Here is a 20,865-nt window from a genome sequence, read left to right as displayed (position 1 = left end):
GCATGCGGTTAAGAGATGTGAATCTATATCTGAAAATTTTTCATCATGAGCCTTCTTCTGGGTGGAGTTCATTTGAAAGCATGTCTAAAATTCAGGAGCTTATATACAAACCCCTTCCACCACCAGTGCGTCACTTTTTATGATGTTTCGGCAGGGCAGATTGCAGTCCCTTTTCTTCTAAGCCCCGCAAAGCCACTTCGTAGGGCTTTCATGGCCTTGCAGATATGGTGTAAGGCAACGCAGCGCAAGTCACTGCCTTGTCTTACCCTTCTCAGGGCAGTATTCCATGGCCGTTGCGGTGGGTTTTCTCATGCACCATCCATGGCTTTTGACACATTCCCATATTTACAAGGATCTGTAAATCTGAAATGCGTTAAAACTTTATGCCTCCCCATGGGAGGTGCAATGAGAAGAAATAGCTTTATAGTTTTTTTTCCTATTTCTATGTGTGCTACATTTTGCATCACACATAAAAAGAGGAAAAAGCCTCCGTGGAATGTTTTTGTGCTGGTAGGTATCCCTTTCTGCACTAAAACAATCCTGGCAACCACGGTGCCAGTGTTTTTGCTAGGCACCAAATTGTGCGCCAACGCTGGCTGAAAGGACAGGAATGCACTGTATTTTGTAAATATGGTGCATTCCTACTCTCTCAAATTGGCATAGTGCAGCGCAACAAAAAGACTTGTGGTGCTGCCCTACTCCAATTCATTATAAATGAGACCCTCAGTTTTTATGGGTTCCTTAACCATATAGGCTTTTGCCCCATTACGCTTTATGAATGGTGAAGATTACCTTGAATATGATTAATGCAAGTGGAAACTGTTATACAGAATATGAGCATGAATGATTTTAGTAGGTGATATCCCTAAAAGATTGTTGACAATCTTCAACATTTTTCATTTTCTTGTGATCTACTTATATGTACAGTATATGCCTTTTAAGTAAATTAACTATAATGACAAGTTTCTATATCGAAGTAGGCCAAGTCATCACTGAAGAGTAGTGATTTATTTCTAAGTGACAACTATTCTACAACAGTTAGAGCATCTGACATTATATATAAAAAAAGGTGCAAGGTTTCTTGATTTAATTGGACAACAGTTAAGTTGCAACGCAAAGGATATGAGCATCACTGGGAACCCTATAGAAAAGTGTCAACCTTCCTCCTCGTCTAAAGGTTAGAAAATCGTTTAGTTTCCAGTGGCTGAACCTCTGTCTTTTCTGCTGTTGTAATCACCTAGCCGACATGCCAGCCACCATTGAACCAGTGTATTTAAACTCGATTTTTCATATCATATAATTTGCATGCATTGGCAATATTCTCGTGTGAAAAGTCGCAGAAGGCAAGGCAGGCTTGTCCTGGACAGGATTAGAAAATGTTAATCAGCCACTGATAGTAATCTCCTAATTTTCCTAGAATAAGATATTATTATTTAAAGTTTAATGTTGGAAATTCAAAGGCTTCTACTTTCTAGACTGAACGACGGAAATTCTCTCATCGTACCACCCTCCCCCCCATCCAACGCTCCCCCCCCCCACACACAACCCCCCCCCCCCCCCCCCCCCACACACACACACACACACACAAACACAAACACATATTGCCTGACTATACATTCTACCTTCGAATTTTAAAACTTTCAGTGCAACAACATTTTTCATTTAAACGGTTGGTCATTTTTACAATGACTTTACTACCATCTAGCGGCAGAGATATGGTACAACAGAATGTTTAGAATTGCATAATTCGCATAATTTTCAGCAGTTTCAAAGGAAACAAGTGAAGTGTAGCTGCTCTCTGGCGCCTATTTAGGGCGGTTTCCTGGTTAAATAAAACCCTCTATTCAGTTTCACGTAGACTTATGATTAAGCGACTTGCAGTGTTTTATTCAATTATAAAAAATAATAATTTGCAGTGTTTCATTCATGGAGGGAAACGAATGTGCACTAAAATTCAAAATTGTTTTGCTGTTCAAGTTAATGAAAGCCAACTGTACCACTATAGTTCTAGCTGCTGTAGTCTTAGAGCAATACTTTGCCTTCTGATGCGCCCCTTCCTGATTTGTGCGAGAAACACCACACATCTGTTCTGCCCTGAACACATTTGGCCAGGAAATCCCATTCTCTCCGCAAATGCTTCAGAGCAATGCATAAAGGTGACCATCATGAGATCCATGCATATGGCAGTGGTGATCAAATAAGATGTTGTTTCACAATAACAAGATTACCTTAGACTTTGTAGGACACTATGCTTCTTGTTCCTTGACTCATATCAGTTTAGCGAATACGCTTTTTCCCTTTTTATTGCACTCACAGAGCTGTGTCTGTTTCCTAATGGACATGACTTTAACAGTTTACCTTGCATTCTTGATCAAATAAAAACGGCATCAACAGCCGTGGCGGCCTGTACTTTTACCAGGGACAGGGGCCACACGCACATATATACTCATACACGCACATATACACATCCCTTCCCAACACTCACTCCCAAATGTTATGCACGCACACACCAAACATTAAAAATAAAATCATATGTACTTGCCCTGCCTCTGAGAACCCAGGAGGATTGGGTCTTCCCTCATTGGTTGAAGAACAGAGATCAGTGAGAATGCTGAACCTACCCCAGTCTGTGTTGAGGTGTCAGTGATTGACACTCAGTCTTGGAAACTTCAGGGCTTAGAACTGAATTACCCAGGTCTGAAGGGGAGGGCCTCGGGGTGCTTTGTCAGGCTGAAGACGTCATGCCCATAGGAGCTGTGGCTTCTTCACCCTGGCAAAGTACAGCTCCAGCTGCCAGGAGCCTGCGCATTTAGCACATGTCTGGCCCCTGGCTTCCTGACCTGAAAATGTAAAGTGTCTGTCAGACTGACCTTTACTCAGCCTGACAGACATTCTTTATGGTGGCCAAAAGGTGAGGGTGTGTGGCCGCTCAGCACATAAGGAAGGGCAGCAGTTGATCAACAGCAACCCAATTTCATATTCTCAAAAGTCATAAGCTTTGATGCTATTTATTAATAATCAGTATCTCTCTTTCGCCGATCATGCTCATTCCCACCCTCAAATTGTCATCCTCCGACATCACAGGAAGTAGGAAGCCCTCGATCCAAGATAAAGAAAGATGAAGCTGAAGGACGATGTGCCTCATAACGCTGTTTGGTCTTTCGGAGCGACACAGGTTTCTTCTGCAGTGGGCGCACTGCATTACGCATTTCGCTGTGCCCTGGAACCTGGTGGGCTCTTCTGGCCTGCCAAAAAGCATTTGATGCAGCCAGGCTCATCCTCGACCTCCCCAAACGGGCACACATCAGCCTCCACCTCTGAAACCTCCACCGGCTTCCCTTCAAGAAGATATGCCAGTTCAAGATCCTTACGCATGCCTACAAAGCTCTGCACAACGAGGGACCTGCCATCATTACCAAAAGACTGAACTTCCACCTACTTGCTAGACACCTGCGCTCCTCACTAGCCCGTGCGCACACACACGCATCCTTCACAGCTGCAGCAAGTCCTCACCTTCTCCTATATCACCGCCAAGACCTGGAACAACCTCCCCTTCCATCGACAGAGACTTCCCACCCACAGCACCCAGATACCCTAGGGGTGACAGTGCTGCGCTATACAAATGCTCATTGATTGATTTTGCCCTCCTTCTCCTCTGCAAATGACAGTGTAGCCAATAAGGGTTTCGCTGATACATATATTGCACATATCAACCATGAGGGAAGGCAAATCAGAAATCAAAATCTGCTTTCTTCAGATTATGAAACATTATGATGTGTTTTCGTCATGGCTCGACAGGAAGCTAAATGTAAAAAAATTGAGTAATGCTTCTAAACTTCCCTTTTAGCAATAAATTGGAGATAATCTCCTGGAACAAACTTGAATCTGTTAAGTATCTGCCTCCAAGAGACTTGGTCTACAGACATTTTCGACATTAACTTCTACTATGTAACTGATGTCCCTGCACAGAGGGTAAAGAAAAGACAGGGGTGGTGTCACCGTTCTTCTTTCCTTAGACTTCTGCAGGGATTTTGAACTAACCCCTCTGCAATAACATTCAGGTGCAGATGCCCCACTTTTTCATCCATTCCAGAGCAGCAGCCACAAATGCTGCACTGTGTGAAAAGGAGAGAGGAGGAAGGTGTCAAATTTACTCAAATATGGCTCACTCCTCCCCTTTCCCTAGCGCCAGCCTTGAAATCGGCTGCTGTGCACCACGGAGACTCCTTTGCGCCATGGTGCAAGTGTGTCTCCATGAGTCTAGCATAGGTTTTGTACTGGAAGGGTACCCTTCTAGTACAAAGTACTATGGGCCTCATTTATGAGAAATGATGCTTTGCTGCGTGAAAGCAGCGATGCGTCACTTCTCAGTGAGCACTCCTTGCGACATACCTGATGCGTCATATTTAATGTATGATGCATCATGTTGCAAGGAGTTGCAGATACGTCAGTATTTCTGAGGTATCTGTAAGCGCAAAAGTGACGCATTGCTGAAGTGTGTCACAAAAGTGTGTCTGTCTTACGCCTGCTGTGAGGCAGGCGCAAGATTCTGGCGCAACGGTGTCCTAGAAGTGACGCAGTGGAATCTCATAGATTTCACTGAATCACTTCTGCGAGGCTTTTTGCCCCCCCTGCATACATATCACCTGACGCAGGTATAATGTAGCGCAGGGGTTTACAAAGTGATGTAAATAGTGCGCAACAGGATGCATGTTTTACGCCGCCAATGCGTCACAAAAAGTGACGCATCAGAAGCGCAAAACTGACGCAAGGCCTCATAAATGAGGCCCTATGTACTATGCTTAGACTAACGTAAACCATTTACCCTTTTTGTATGTGTGCTGTGAAGCATTTCTCCTTCCTTGTGCCTGCTTCAAAATCTTGGGTGGTTACATGGGAATGCTCATGCTCCACCCATGGGATGCCCCCTTGGGCCCAAGTAATGCAAAATGGTGCTATGCACTGATTTGCATTACTTTCATGTTATTTCCAGCAGTAAACAAGTTTAGCCCTGGAAAGTAAATCAGAAAATAAAGATTTTGTGCCAGTATGCGTCACTTTTGGGCTGCAAACATGGCATAAAATCTTAGTAAATCTCCCCCTCAGTGTTTTATAGATAAAATACTAAAGTCTAAAAATGTTAGGATGAGCTCGGCTGCTTTCAAGATAGCAAGCCCAACTGTATCTTATGGATTAAGAGCAAGAAATGACTGCTCAATTTCGGACTCCAGAGTCAAACCAATTTTTAAGAGGGGGAATTACACAGGTAATATTGATTATGTTTTGTTAGATGTTAGGGTATGGCATGGGTTGGTCAACATGGAGGTCACTGACTGGCAAGAAAATGACCACTCTCCCCTCTCACTAACACTGAAGAGGTCACAAATAAAGGACTTGTCCCACCCTGAGATATCACCATCAATTTCAACAGTTTTGACTAATAGTAGGTGTAATGTGAAAAGGGTGGATATTTCTGGTACAGAGCATATCCAGAAAGAGATAAATGAAATGGTCGGGGCTGTCCTGACAGTATTCGAAGAAAAGGTCTGCACAACTTCTAAGATTGTGGACAGTCATAAACAATCTATTTTCTAGACTGAACTCATTGTTTGTGAAAGAGGTCAAAACCCACAATAAACCCCCTAAAACCCATGAATGGTTTAACCACCACTGCAGAGTGGCAAACAATGAATTGGTGAAAGCTATAAAAAGGAATGTAATGTTGGACATCATCAGTTCCAGAAGGAATTACACCAAGCCAATCAAGCCTAGCAAGGCAAGTTGGAAACTAAGATGTGGGAGGATTTGCTGGAAGCAGCAAGAGGAAAAGATATTAGACTGCTCTGGCACCTGGTGACCCACAAACGAGATAGGGATCATGCTCGCCCGAATGTCATATATCCCAGGAGGAGTGGGTAAAGCACTTCTCAACTCTCTATGCTGAGGCAGAATTCAAGGATGGCAGCCCTATGATGACTTCTTCCATTATGGGAACAGGAAGCGAGCCAGTGGACTTCACATTAGAAGAAACCTTCAAAGCGCTTGATGCACTGAAACCAGGAAAAGCCCTGCTGATATGTTTCATTTCGAACCTCTTATCTGTGGCCCCTATATTAATCTTCGGTCCAGGGCGATATCATCTGGTGTCCCTATACCCAATTCATGGAAAGGGGCAGAAATTATACCTACTTTTAACAAGGGAGCTGGACAGGATCCAGATAACTACCACCCAAGTCTCATTGATAATATCCAAAATATTTATAGGAAACAACTCCTGATAAAGCTATGGGATTGTATACAACCAAATAATGTGCTGTCGCACTTCAAGCAGACTTCAAAACTAATTCAAACACAGTGGACCAGATCTTACGTTTTTTTACCATAAGTTCTTGGTAAAGCTGGGGTTCTCATTGGTATACTGCATCTGATACAACTATACACAGGAAATTTTGCTAGGGTTCAGATGGGGCCCGGGTGGAGAAACAACTGGAGAAAACCCAATTAGACGAGGTATCCGCCCAAGATGTGTCTTTCCACTTTATTTGTGTTATTTATCAATGAGTGTATTGCTTTTCTATTGCATTGCCAGAATGTCTCCTCTATAATGGCTGGGTCCAAGGTCCCAGGTCTGCTTTTTGCAGATGACACGCTTCTCCTATCTAAAGCCCAGTAGGGTATAAATACCCTCCTGGGGAAGTTCAGTTTATTCTGCAAGGATCATGGCCTAGAAATAAGCAAAAATAAAACAAAATGTATGGTATTCGGCCATCGGAAGCGTTGACGCAAGGCAGCTAAATTTAGCACCAGGGCTAAGAAAAATGCAGGGGTGTGCCATATGGTTGTAAATACTGTGCTTCCCTGCGTTTTCAACATGACAGAGTGCAGCGTTAGCAATTTTGGCTTAGCGCCGCTCTCTGCCATTCTCTTGTAAATATGCCCCTAGGTTTTACATGGTCGTGTTCACAGTACGTCCGATTCAATTTTACAGATACCTTTGAAGGTGATTAGCATAGTCTTGGGCCCGGCCGGGTCAGAATTATCAGTAGCTGAGCGACTACTCATTGATCTAATTTCTTCAGACACACCCCTGAGGAAGTCGCGGAAAGACTGTTTCCATATGCGATGAAACACGTGTCGGCTGGCTTGCTTGAGAATTAAAAGACTGAACTGTTTCCAAACTATTCAAGAGACCAATTGCATTTTTGTTGGCTGGCTTAATAGATCTTATATATGTTACACTGACACACTATTTTTAACTTAATTGTTCTGTGCCTGGGTACCTGTTGGAATTCGGAATGAGGTGGGCTGCTGTATTTTGAACCACTTGAAGTTTAAGAGAAGAACTATTGATGCTCAGATACAGTGCATTACAATTGTCTAATTGCTATTTAATTAGAGCAATGACTATAGATTGGCGCATTACCAAAGGAATGAAAGGAAAGACTTTACATAAAGTCCTAAAAATGTAAAAACAAGTACTCATGGTACGACTCACATGTGAGTCAAAATTAATAGCATTATTAAAGATAATTCCAAGATTTTTTGACAAATTCAACAGGGTAGGTAGGGGGCACAAACATCATCTCACAAGATAGCAGACCAGATAGAGTTCTGATTTCCAAATATCTGCACCTCCATTTTGAGTGCATTTAGTTTTAAGAAATCATCTTTCATCCAAATACTGATGCTGGGTATACAATGTTTGAATTTGTCCAAAACAAAAGGCAGATTGTCACAGATAGGCACAATAGTTTGTGTGTTGGCTGCTTGGGATAAAACCTGGAAACCTGTTTATAGAGCACTGTATAGGAGGCTTGGACTGCTCCTTCACCACTTTAAAAAGTTCCTTATTCAAACTGCTTGCTGATCTGATGTTTTCAGTATAGAAAGATGATTTAGCTTCACCTAGAGCACATTTATATTGGAGTAAGATAGCTTTTTGCTACTCTTTTTCTAAAGGAGCTAATTTTGCCCACCATTTTTCCTCCTGTTTGATGCATTGCTATCTTAGGCTCTTAAGTTCTTCTGAGAACCAGGGCGTTGTAAGTTTGCTTCTAGTAAAGAGTTTAACTTTTGATGTTGCCACAATATCTAAAGCTACCTTAATCCATCCTTGAAAGCCTTCCGCTTTATGGCCAAAATGAAATCATTAGTTGACAATGAGATTTTAAGCGCCAGTTCCTGGTCTGACGAAGTAATCCTGCTCCAAATTCTGCAGGACATGTTGGAATGGGCAGGTTCCGCGCTTATAGCCGATTGGAGTAAAACTTGAAAGTAACCATCTGATGAGCCATGCAAGTAAAGGGAAGTACATTATCAATAACAAGGCTGTCATAATTAGCAAAACTACCATCCAAGATATGAACCGCAGTATGGGTGAGTGACTTTACCAACTGGGAGAATCAAAAGTTCATCATAAACTTGAGTAATGAGATTGAATCTTTACAAGATGAATCTTCAAAATGGAAATTAAAATCATCAAGAATGGCAAAATTGGAGTGAGCAAGAAACAGTTTCATAATCTGACACCAAGCTGCAAGGAAGGTAGCTCATGGCCCAGGTGGACAGTACTCCACAAAATGAAAGCAGTATTCATAGAGAATTTCAGCCTGAAAAGAGCCACCTTACAAAAACTCCAGCGAGTTTTTAACCACTAATCCATGTGTACAGTTAAAATAATCCTTCAATATAGTTTCCAGTCCACAACCTCCCCTTCGATCCTGATGATCTATTCTGGAGATGACAAACCATGGCGGAACCATGGCGGAACTGCAGCCGCCGAATCAAGGCAGTTATCATGTAATAATTCACTTAATGCTTGAGTTACAGTTTCAAAAGATGCCATCTTGGCCTTTAAATGAAGGAAATGCCATTGCACCAATTGATTCGAAACATGGCTGATTGTCTGGGGCTCCATTTCTATAAAATAAAAATGAACAAGATAATTACCTCCTGGGACCAAAATGCACCAGAAGAAAGAAACTCTGTCAAAATATTGGAAGACAGAATGTCAGCAGCTGTAACCGGGATCCAAGGAGCGACCAAGCATTTAGAGAAGAAGGTAGTATTCCATAAAGTTCCCACAGAAGTACAACTCTCTTGTAAATTAAATAAACGTAATCATCAACCGTTTATCAAATCTTTACCACCTAGGAGCAAAGAAATACAATTCATATGCAGAACAAGGAGAAACATTCATTTATGTCCAATAAAAAAATAGTTGATCAAAACTGGTTAGACTACAGAAGAATCACAAATACGTTTGGCAGCTTATCACAAAGTTCACTGGTTGTAACCAAGGTCTCTCTGCAAATTCCATTCCCTCCTCTAAGTGGATATACTATTTTTTTGAGTTCTATGTCTCAATCATTTTCAAAAGCATCAAACACACACAATTGGCAAGTAAATCTCCAAAGGCAAACAGATTGAGATATTTATAAAAAAGCAAGATCCTCTGCAGCTATGGGCCGCTGATAATATCCCAATAAAAGTGATGAAGGAGGATCCCAAAGCTTGGAGCAAATTTCTTGCTCCTTTGTTCACAGTCTGCTAGGCCAAAGGGCAAATTCCATACTCCTGGATGGGGAATATAGTTGTTCCTTTACATAGAAAAGGTTCTCGTTCCTCACCACCCAATTATCAACAAATAGCCTTTCTGGATGCCACAGGAAAGATTTTTCCAACTAGTATCCTGGAGCACTTAGAGGAGTGAACTTATTTGGCCAGTGGTTTCTCAATTCCATGCAGAATATAGACCCAAACATTCAGTAATAGACAATAGTCCAAACATTGATTGACAAATATGTGGTGACTAATTTGCATATTCTATATTCTGTATTCATTGATTATTCAACAGTATTTGATAGAGTACATAGACCGACCCTTTGGAAGAAACTGGTCAAATTGAGGATACCCTCGAATCTATTAAGATTGATTATTGCACTCCATTCATAAACCTGGTGTAAAGTCCTGATGGGGAAGCAATGGCATATGTCCCAAGATTCCAGCAGAAAAATGGATTGAACAGGGTTATATTTTAGCTCCTATTTTGTTTTCTATTGATTTCTGATCACCTTCACAATTCACTAACAAAGAATTTTCCACCGGCATTGCCTCACAACATTTGAAAGCTTTGTTGTATGCTGATAATGTTGTCATTTTTTATCTCACCCCTATTGGTCTCTAACGAAATCTGAGTGTGTTATTTACAGATACAGTGCTGTGAAGTGCAGGTCAGTATTATGCAATGCAACATTACTATATATCTAAATAGATTATAACTACCATTAATGTAGTTATTCATTTATATGCACAGGGACAATTTCTTGAAAATACATATTACTAAGACCAAGGTGATGCCCTTTAGAGGAAAGAAAAAGTGTATTTTTTTTGGGGGGGGAATCATTGGGGAACCTCTCTAAAAATTGCAAAAACATGCATACACATAGTCTTTGACCAGTCTTTAGAAAGCAGGTCACACATCGCACATGTGTAATAAGGCATTAGCCCACATTAGCACTCCTAATACATTTTATAGCTCTTCTGGAAGGCACCATTTTAAGGCTCTTTTGGAAATGTATACAGTAAAGATTCCTCCTACTCTCATATGCTTTTAGTATACCCCCCTTTTTAAATGGCCGTCCTAGAATCTATATGAAGTAGGCTTCCTTCAGAAAGTAATTTCCCTAAGTTATGCAATCCCCCTCCAAGCTTAACACCGGAATTCACTCCCACCTGTGCTTACTTAATGTCATCAGATGGCACCCTTAGAGATCTTTTAAGGTGGGAAACCTTCCATGAAAGAACAAAAAATTATACCTTTAACACAATTCTTATTGCCCCCCTTACTCAATTGCAGTGTACAATAGTCCTGATCAACTCAAGCTATTTTAAACAAATGCCTTCTAATTTATAGAGTGCAATGCAGCATTACTATGTAACTAAATAGATTATAACTATCATTAATGTAGTTATGTATTTATTCAATGAACTGCATTACCACCACATTTTATTAGTAGGTATTGGCTCATCAAGAAGAATGGAGAGTCTAATGGTGCAGAAGATCCGTTTCTCTGCAAAAGTTTAAGATTAATGAATTTGCCTGAATGAGTGCTTTCCTGTATTTAGTAAGCTTAACAAAGTCACTCAAAGCGACTGCTTTTATCTGGGCTTATAGGAAAACCTTTTGGTCTAAAATCACCCTTCAAGATTTTACCTTTTCTATGGGGTAGGTATGTACACCTACTCCCAGAGCATATTGCCTCTACGACAAATGGTATTACCCATGAATACAAGCTGTATCTTACTAGAGTTTAGCTTAAGATAGCTATTACTCATCCATTTTTCGATGGCCACTTGGCAGTGAGTTTGGACACTTGTCTAGTTTGGTATCTTCAGCATTGGATATAGGGTCAGATGTATGACCATTCCATTTTGCAAGTTGCAAATTGCGATGCTTTGCGGCTCACAATTTGCGATTCACAAAATGAAATGTACAACAGTGTCTTAAAGGAAAACGGGATGCCTTTAAAAAAGAAAAAATCAATGTTTCTGTTTCATTTTTAAGAGCAGGCAGTGGTCCTTGAGACCACTGCCTGCTCTTAAAAAATATTTTAGCTGCCCAACACAAAGGGGAAGGGGTCCCCTGAGGACCCCTTCCTGTTTGCGAGTGGCTTACCCCCTACTTGAAGTAGGTGGTAAACTGCGAATCTTTTGCAACCGAATATGCAGTCGCAAAACAATCATACATACTAGTGCGGCTCTCAATTAGGAAGGGATGCACCTAGAAAGCCCCTTCCTAATGGCGACTCACAAACCCTGTTTTGAAAGTCGGTAATAGTTTACCGACTTGTAAAATAGGGTTTGTACATACCACACACCTTTTTAGCGGTCGTAAATGGTTGATTTCCCGTTTGCAACCACTAAAAAGGGTCTTACATCTGGTCCATGGTCCTCTAACCAAAAGATCTTACCAGAGCTGCCAAAGGGTGAACATAGATATTAAACAGTATCAGTGATAAAGACGATACCTGTGGAGCTCCTTAGATCACTGCTGTCAGCCATGATTTATAGTGTGAAGCAATTTGCTACAAAGGAAGTGAAGCATCTCAGCAATGTATCACCTATGCCAATGTCTGCAAGTCTCTGCAGGAGAACATCGAAATCAACCACATCAAATGCAGCAGAGCAGTCAAATAGGATCATCCCCATCATGTCCTATGAATGGTTTTGACTTTGTCAAATTTAATTAGAAGGTTAGATTAAGTATCTTGCCCAGGGCAAAAGTAAATCTCCCAGAGATCAATGATCTTGTGATCGTCCACTTAACGGGACAGCTGTTTTGCCACAACCTTTTCCAAGATCTTAACTTAGGCCAGTAGCATAGTCATAGACCTATAATTGCCAGTGTCTATAGAATGCAATCAGGCTTCTTAAGAATGGGACATGTAGGGTTGATTTCCCATTCGTTAAGAACCATCTCGGCAGAAAGACTGGCAATAATAATCCTGGTCACATGGTCAGAAATACCAGGTGTTACGCTTCACAGATGCAGTGGGTCAAAGGTCTTCTGAAGATCCATATTAGATGCCCGGGAGCAGAACTGGCAGGTCAACGTCCAATGGCAGAAGACGTTCACACACTTGTGATTAGCAAAGTGGAGTTTTTGGCTCATGAAGAGGGATGGAGTGGCGACCAGAGGAGATCTTTTTCATCTTGTCAAGAAAGATAATTGACAGTTCATCCCAGAAGATGTTAAACAAAGGTGACAGTCGTCGACATTCACACCTGGCTCAGGAAGGTCAGAATCAGAATCAGAGTCATCTTCATATGGCTGCTATCAGCCATAAAAGTAATACGGAACAAGTGAAAATTAGCAACAAATATATATAGCATCATATAAAAGACAGCCGATAAGTTCATACAATCGTGCATAATACATCAAACTGCTAATGCAGCAAATAAATTAATCTGAAAGGGTCGCCACTTGAATAAATTGGGTCACATAGCAACATGTTTCATCATCTGACAAGGCAAATAAGCAGTGATAGGGTTGTAAACAAAACCGGAAAATCCCTATAACTCAGTAATGGTTCAAGAATTGTTTGTATACATTATGTAGTATTCACTGAACAAGAGAAAGTGTAAAATGGTTTATGCCATTTGCCACATGGACATACTCTAGTATCAAGTTTGGGCTGATGCCCAGCCGAGAAACAGTGAATATTTCACGGTGCCAGCACGAAAACTGAACAATACAGATCTTCTCCAACTTTTGTTGATGTTTAATCAATGGTAATAATACAAGGATTGATATGTAAATAAAACGTAACCCTTGGGGCCTCATTTATGAGAAATGACGCATCGCTGCGTGAAAGCAGTGATGCGTCACTTCTCAGTGCGCCCTCCTTGCGTCATGATTGATGCGTCATATTTATAATATGACGCATCATGTCGTAAGGAGTTACAGATACGTCAGTATTTCAGACGTATCTGTAGGCGCAAAAGTGACGCATTGCTGGAGTGTGTCACAAAAGTGACGCAACTCCAGCAATGTGTACTTTCACATGGGCAAGTCCCATGTTGTTAGTGCCTGTGTCAGTCTTACGCCTGCCATGAAGCAGGCGTAAGATTTTGACGCATTAGCGGCCAAGAAATGGCGCCGTGAAATCTTATAGATTTCAGTGCGTCACTTCCATGAACCTTTCTTGGGTCAAAACGCCCCCCTTGCATACATGTTACCTGGCGCAGGTATAATGTGGCACAGGGGTTTACAAAGTGATGCATCTACCTAGATGCGTCACTTTGTAAATATGGCGCAACAAGGTGTATTTTTTACGCCACTGGTGCTTCAAGTGATGCACCGGCGGCGTAAAAGTGACGCACAGCCTCATAAATGAGGCCCTTGGTTTCTGATCTTCAGCCCTCAACCTCTCTTCTTTAGCTGCTTCTAACAGTAGGGCTTGCACTTGCTTTCTGTCAACACCTTAGGAATGTCTTTAAAATCGAAAACAGGTAGTGAATGGGAAGGTTGCTCCACAAAAGTATAAGAATAACGGATTAGCCTGCCTTAGTACTTTCCTGTATTTAGCCAGCTTTATTCTAAATGTGTTTCCCTTTATCAGAATAAGTGCTTCTCCACGCGTAAACAGCGCGTCTGGTGGCTAACTTAATTGCTTTAATTGGTTCAGAGAACCATTCATTCTGAGGCATCACTGTTCTATTAAAGAGTTTCTAGGAACACTTTGCTATATGCAAGTTAAATCAGTTTGTGGATTCTCTGGATTATTAGATTTACTGGGTTCTCAAGAGAGTTTGAGAGCAAGTCTAACATAGTGGAAGGATTCTTCTTACCTCACTGCCAGGTGGAGGGAAGCCATCTTAGACCTATGGGAGTTAAGACACTGTCAACATATACTAAGTTGGATCAAATAATGATCTGTTCAACCCAAAGGTGTTATGAAGTACATTTTCAACACTGACCAGATGTTTATTCTTACCCAAATGATTGGTCATAATTTTCAGGACCTCGGCACGATGAAAGACTGGGCAGGCAAGTTGGCTTTAAAACCTGTTACTTGCTCAAACACAGATGCCTTCATTGATGCCTTTCTTCCACTGATACACCAGAACTGGAATGCATTGCAGTATAGTAAAATAGTGTGCAATGCACCATGTAATGCAATTCAATACATCACACCCTAATACCCTTGCATTAGCATAGTACTGGTCTTTCTTGCCAATATTATAACATCTTCACTTCTGTCTGAGGCCTCAGCTTGTAGAATCTATCTGCATATATACTGTCACCCATTAATTACCCAAGTACTTACAGCTAGATTCATGAAGCCAAATTGCGCTCGCAATTGCTGCGAATTCGCAATTGCCATTGCAATTTGACGAAAAGGAATTCATGATACCGAAATGTGCAAAAAAGCGAATTCGCAAAAAATAAATAGCGACTTCGCAAATAAATTTGCAGAATCCTGGAGGATGGGCATTAGCGAACCTGAAATTGCGAGAAACCATCGAATCTGCGAATTAAATTGCGAAGTCGCAAAACATTCGCAATCGACATTCATGAACAATCGCTAATTGCAAAATACCTGGAAATCGCTACTTGCGACGCGCAAAATAAGAAGAACACAAATCAGGTGGTAACCAGTAAGGAAACATTTTTTTCTTCAAAAAACGGTTAACAAACTACCAACAGGTGCAGGGCTGACAAAACATATTTAAGGACATGCAGCTGGAGCCTGAGGATTCTCACAATGCCTGGACTCTACATGTTGGTGAGGCGGCGAAGGCTACAGCGAGCAGCACAGAACAGACGGAGGATGCAGGAGCGGATATTCCGCCAGCGGGTCTCCCTCCTGGGCCAAACCAGGGAGCAAATTTATGCAAAGTACCGCTTGAGTGGGGCTATGATCATCAAGCTCATCCAGGACCTGGACCCCCTGATGTAGCACCCAACAAGGAGGACCAATGCCGTGCCCACACATGTGCAGGTATTGTGCAGTCTGCACCTACTGGCCTCCGAAAACTTCCAGGGGATAGTTGCTGTTGCAGGGGGGATGAAATGAAATGAAATGAAATGAAAAAGAAACTTGGTAAAGCGCACTGCGGCCAAGCGGCTTCCTGGCGCTGAGACTAGACTGAACTCTGCGAGGGAAAACCGAGGGAGCTAACAGGGAAAAGCCTGAGAAAACAAGAATGTTTTCAGGGCCTTACGAAAGTGAGTGTAGATGGGGATAGAGCGAATAGAGAGAGGGAGAGTATTCCAGAACCGGGGGGCCAGAACCGAAAAGCGGGTGCCACCCGTTCTGGATTTACGGAAGCGAGGGACGTGCAGCAAAGAGAGAGAGGAGGACCGCAAGATGCGGGTCGGGGTATAAGGAGTGATCATAGAGCAAATAAAGAGTGGGGCAGAGTGCGTGTAGGCCCAAAAGGCTAGACAGGCCAATTTAATAAAGGATCTGAGGTGCACAGGGAGCCAGTGGAGGGACTTAAGTGCAGGCGTGATGTGAGAAGATTTGGGAAGGCGAAGAATGAGTCGGGCGGCCTGATTTTGGATGGCCTGTAGACGTCAGGTTTCATAAGCAGGAATACCCACGTACAGGCCATTCCCATAGTCAAGGCGAGAGATGATGAGGGCCAGGACTATGGATTTAAGGGCGTCCGCTGAAAAATACCGGGAGATCTTCTGAATGAGACGAAGGGACAAAAAACAAGAAGAAACAACGGAGCTGACTTGGGCATGCATGGTAAGGTTGTGGCTGACCTTGATGCCCAAGGTCCGGATGGAGGGGACCGCAGAGGGAGGGGGGCCAAAGGAAGGGGGCCAGTGAATCGAGGACCAGGGATTGGAGGGGCCACCCGTGAGGACAAGCTCCGTTTTATCAGGATTGACCTTTAAATGCCAGCCCACCATGTCCCGCTGCCTTAGGAGCTTCCTGGATGCAATGCTGACCCGGCTACACCACTACATATCATTCCCCACCAGCCAACAGGACTTGAATGACACCAAGCTGCAATTCTACAACATTGCACATTTCCCGCATGTAATTGGATGCATTGACTGTACCCACATCCACATCTGCCCACCAGCACAAACGGAATACTTGTACCGCAACCGCAAGTCCTTCACTCCCTCAATATCCAGATGGTGTGCAACGCCAAAAATTACATCATGGACATAGTGGCACAATATCCGGGCAGCACACATGACTCCTTCATCTTCCGGCACAGCGGCATTCACACACGACTGGCCAGGGGAGACTTTGGCGAAGGACACCTACTGGGTAAGTACACATGCCCTCATATAGTACACTGTGATCATGTATCAGCGCAGAACAGGCACTCACCCTGTGCTTATCACCCTCAGGTGACAGCGCCTACGGTCTACGGGAGTACCTCCCCACCCCATACCTCAACCCTGCCACACCACAGCAACGGCGTTACGATGCAGCACACATAAGAACTAGAAATTGCATTGAGAGGACATTTGGCCTATTGAAGAGCCGTTTCCGCATACTGCACAAGACTGGTGGGGCCATCAAATACACACCTGAGGTCTGCTGCCGCCTCGTGGCCGTGTGTGCAATACTCCACAACATTGCTACCAAGCGCAGAATACCAGTGGAGATATCTGGCAGTGAGTCGGAAGGGGACAACCGCCCGCCTCCACATGTGCGTCATGCACGCGGGGAAAATCCTGCTGAAGGACACAGGCGCCACAACCACATCACTATTAACTGTTTCTAGTGCACCCATTCCCCTCATAATACACTGCACTCATGCATGACTAATGTAGTAATGACATGAGTGTGAATCAAGTCAGACCATTAATCTTTATTGTTCATGCACAATAAATTGGCCTTTACTTATACTGGTGTCTCATGAAGAGAGTATTACTCCATACCTCCCCATGCTGGGGTAGTGGGCTTGCAGGGGTGTACTGCATGGCCTCCCTGAGTGAGTCTGAGTTTTCAGTGTCGGTTACGACAAGACGCCCCAAGTCGTCTATCTGTGTCCTGAGGGACGGTGTTGGCCCTAGTTGGTGCTGTTGCCCTGCTGCTGCGGTGTCGTACAGGCATCGGTGGCAAAGATGCGCTGCTGTTAGTTGACGCTACCTCGCTCACGTCGTCAGGCCCCTCTGCTTCTCCATGGGCAGTGGACTGGCTGCCGAGCACTGCTGCTGTAAGCAGATCCAGTAACCTGGCCACATCCTGGCAACACTGCACCATCTGGCCCTGCATGGCAAGTGACCTGCGTGCCAGCTGTGATGTAGCATTCCCAACTACATGGTTTGACCGGGTGTAGGCCGATAGGCGGGCAAGTAGTTGGCGGTGGCGGCGGTGGGTCATGTCCTGCTGGGCTACCAGCAGCTGGCTGTTCTCTCTGACAGCAGCGGTCATCTGGGCAATATTTTCGCTTGTCTTCTGCAGCTGGGTGTGAATTGCTGCCAGGTGACGCGCCTGTGTACGGTGCACCGCCAGCATGCAGCGTTCATTGTGCTGTCCAGGATCAGGCAGTAGGAGCGCCCTGGCCATGCCTGCTGAGCCCTGACGCTGCTGGTGCCTCAGTGCGCTGGTGTGTGATCTGGCTCCAGCTGTGCGCCTCGTCTGCCTCCTAGGCACTGGTGGTGGGGCCTGTACCACTGCTGTGGCTGTTTGTTGGGGTGTGGGCTGCACACCTGTGGCTGCAGGGCTGGCCCTGTCCGCACGGGGTGGTGGTGGTGGAATGACTGCTGGTGGCTGTGATGGGCCGGGTCGTTGGTTGGACTGGCCCTCACCCTCAGTGTCGTCCTGTGTCTCGGCAATGTGCAGGGCCTCGCTATCCGTGCTGGGCTGCTCAACTGCACCTGTAATGTGTAAGGGTGCATGATTAATGTTATGTATCTTGCACAAGCTATGTTGATACATGCATGCAGGCTTGCTTTCCCTGACTGGCTTTTTGATTTACTTTGAATTTACAGCTCTGGCTGTGTTCAGCTGACTGGGGGTATATGATTTCACTACGTCTACCACAATGCATTGGGGCATTTCAGGTGTGCATGGGCTGCATTGTTGGGGATGTCATATTGCTAGCTCCGGAGTCATGGGCATTGTTGGGGGACAGGGTCGCAGTCGCATGGCACTTACCTTCAGATTGTTGGCTGGGTCGAGACGAGTCCAGCTACATGACCCCCACGCAGGCTGCTGGTGCAATAGTGTCCTCTATCAGGTCCTCCAATGGGGTGTTCGGTGTGGCTACAGGTTCCCCTCCACCGGTGGCCAGTCGCTCCCCAAGCCTCTCAGCAATACGCTCCTTAGACCGACCTCTCAGGTCGTACCAGCGCTTTTTAAGCTCATCAATTGACCGCTGGGTCACCCCAACCGAATTGACTTTAGCGCGGATGCGCTGCCAGATCCTGCGCTTATCTTGCTCTGGCACCCTCCTGGAGTCTTTGCCAAAGAACCGGGCATAGTCCTTGGTGACCCCCTCAATCAGATGCTCCAGTTCAGCTTCTGAAAACTTTAGTTTTCGCTTCCTCTCCTGCCCACTGCTCCCTGCTGCATCCTGGGACATCTTGGTGAATTTTTTCCTGCTGGGGTGCAGCACAGTGTAAGGTTTGCAGCTCTTCAGTATCCAGCTCCCAATCTCTGGCTCTGTGTTCTGTTTGTGGGTGGGGTAAGCCTACTTCCTGGTTGTGATGTCATCAGTGGGCTCGAAATGTGACTTCCCGTTTCAAAATGCGATATCGCTAATTGCGAGTTCGCAATTTCTACATGGAAAAATGCTGATTCTGCGAATAATTAGCGATTGTGGCAAGATCACAATCGGAAATTGCGATCGATTTCGAATCGCATTTTTATATCGCTTTTCTACATGAGTGCCATTCTGCGATTTTCATATTGCAAATCGCAATTTTTCGCAATTTGCTAATCGCAGATTGGCACCTTCATGAATCTGGCTGTTAGTCCCTCACCCATTCACTCATCCGTCCAACGTTGAAACATTCTCACATTGACGCACTTAGTCACCCATCAAGACAACCGGAGACACAAACTTGCTTATCAAAGAAGTACTTTGAATTATAAAATAGCCAAGCATATAATATCGGTCGGCTCTTGTCTTTTCATAGAGACACCACAAGACAATTTCCCTTTTGCCTTATCCTTCACTCCCCCTTCCACATCCTTGTAATCACATTTTAGGATGATAAATGCACTTTGCGCCTCAAAGGCATAGATCACATTTGAACTTATGGAGAATTGTCAATAGCACGTACATGTGTATTGTTTGTTTATGGTTTATTCCCAAGACAGAATTCTACCATAGAAAAGAGAAGCTTTGGGTGGGTGCTAATGTTATACTTGAAATTAAAAGGTAATGCTACACTTGTTCTTAAGGTCGCCAAACTTTGCAAACAACGTTTCAAAAAAGTTTCACAATTATGGAGTATGCTTTCTAATTAAATGAAATCAATTCATAGGGTACCTGTGGATTTGAGCTGCAGATCAACAAATGCATGGAACTTGCAGAGTATTTGCACAACAAATTAAAAAGAAGAGAAAACTTTCAACTTGTCTTAAATACCGAGGTATGTCTATGATGATTGATTACTGTTTATTCTGGCACAATTTTTGAAAAGCGATGTGCACGAAGCATGCATTTAATATCCATTCAGTGTATTGTGTTTTTTTTTTACTATCATGTACTCATAAATTAATCTTGCACCTACTTAAAGAAATAACTGTTGCCAAAATAGTCAAATTATGGAATTCACAAGCTCCAATTGTTTTCAATTGCAGAGTATCACCACCATCACTGATCCCCAGGGTAACGAGGTAGCCATAAGAGGCCTTTAAAATCAACCATACCATACCAAAACACTTACCTGAGTGCATAGTACCTGTAGCAAAATCACCTTTTTATGCATTTTGACCCCAGAATTTTCATCCTTTTCTGGACCCTATTTTTGCTGGTGCTCAGACTCACTGCACTGTGACACTTCTATTCCGTATCATAGTGCATGCGCTCTTCTTCTAAAATGTTATTAGTAAAATAGGTTTTTGTCATAGACTCTGGCAAGGACTGGTGGTAGGTGTAGGAAATAGTTTTTTTGGTTGACGCGGTGTTAACCTTCCTCAAGCAACCACCACAATCCTTGTCGAGGTGGACCACAAAAAATCCCTAAATTAACCCGTGCTTAACACTCTGGCAGCCAGGCACAAAAGCATTCTGGTTTAACTTAGAGGCAATTTGTAAATTATTTAAGCAGCACTAAAGCAGTAATAAAGTGAAAACACAACAAAAGAAAAATCCAATGCCAATTTAAAACAAAGAGTAAACTTTTAAGAATAATTTGATACCAGAATAACA

The 20,865-nt window shown here is 43.4% G+C and overlaps 1 protein-coding gene and 1 long non-coding RNA gene across 5 annotated transcripts in view; one reads left to right on the top strand and one right to left on the bottom strand.

The window, feature by feature from the left end:
• LOC144829132 (glutamate decarboxylase 1-like) overlaps positions 1 to 20,865 on the top strand; it is a 927,195-nt gene that overhangs the window by 847,352 nt on the left and 58,978 nt on the right. For all 3 annotated transcript variants that reach the window (XM_078687953.1, XM_078687955.1, XM_078687954.1), the window contains exon 13: positions 19,976 to 20,083. In XM_078687953.1, coding sequence (XP_078544079.1) covers positions 19,976 to 20,083 — 108 coding nt within the window. The remainder of the gene's footprint in view (positions 1 to 19,975; positions 20,084 to 20,865) is intronic.
• The window catches only part of LOC144829133 (uncharacterized), a 142,243-nt gene that overhangs the window by 87,347 nt on the left and 34,031 nt on the right, over positions 1 to 20,865 (bottom strand). The gene's annotated exons all lie outside the window — the stretch shown is intronic.

Source organism: Lissotriton helveticus, chromosome 4_1, assembly GCF_964261635.1.
Source record: "Lissotriton helveticus chromosome 4_1, aLisHel1.1, whole genome shotgun sequence".
In the NCBI taxonomy this organism is placed as follows: domain Eukaryota; kingdom Metazoa; phylum Chordata; class Amphibia; order Caudata; family Salamandridae; genus Lissotriton; species Lissotriton helveticus.
This window is presented reverse-complemented; position numbering and strand designations above follow the sequence as displayed.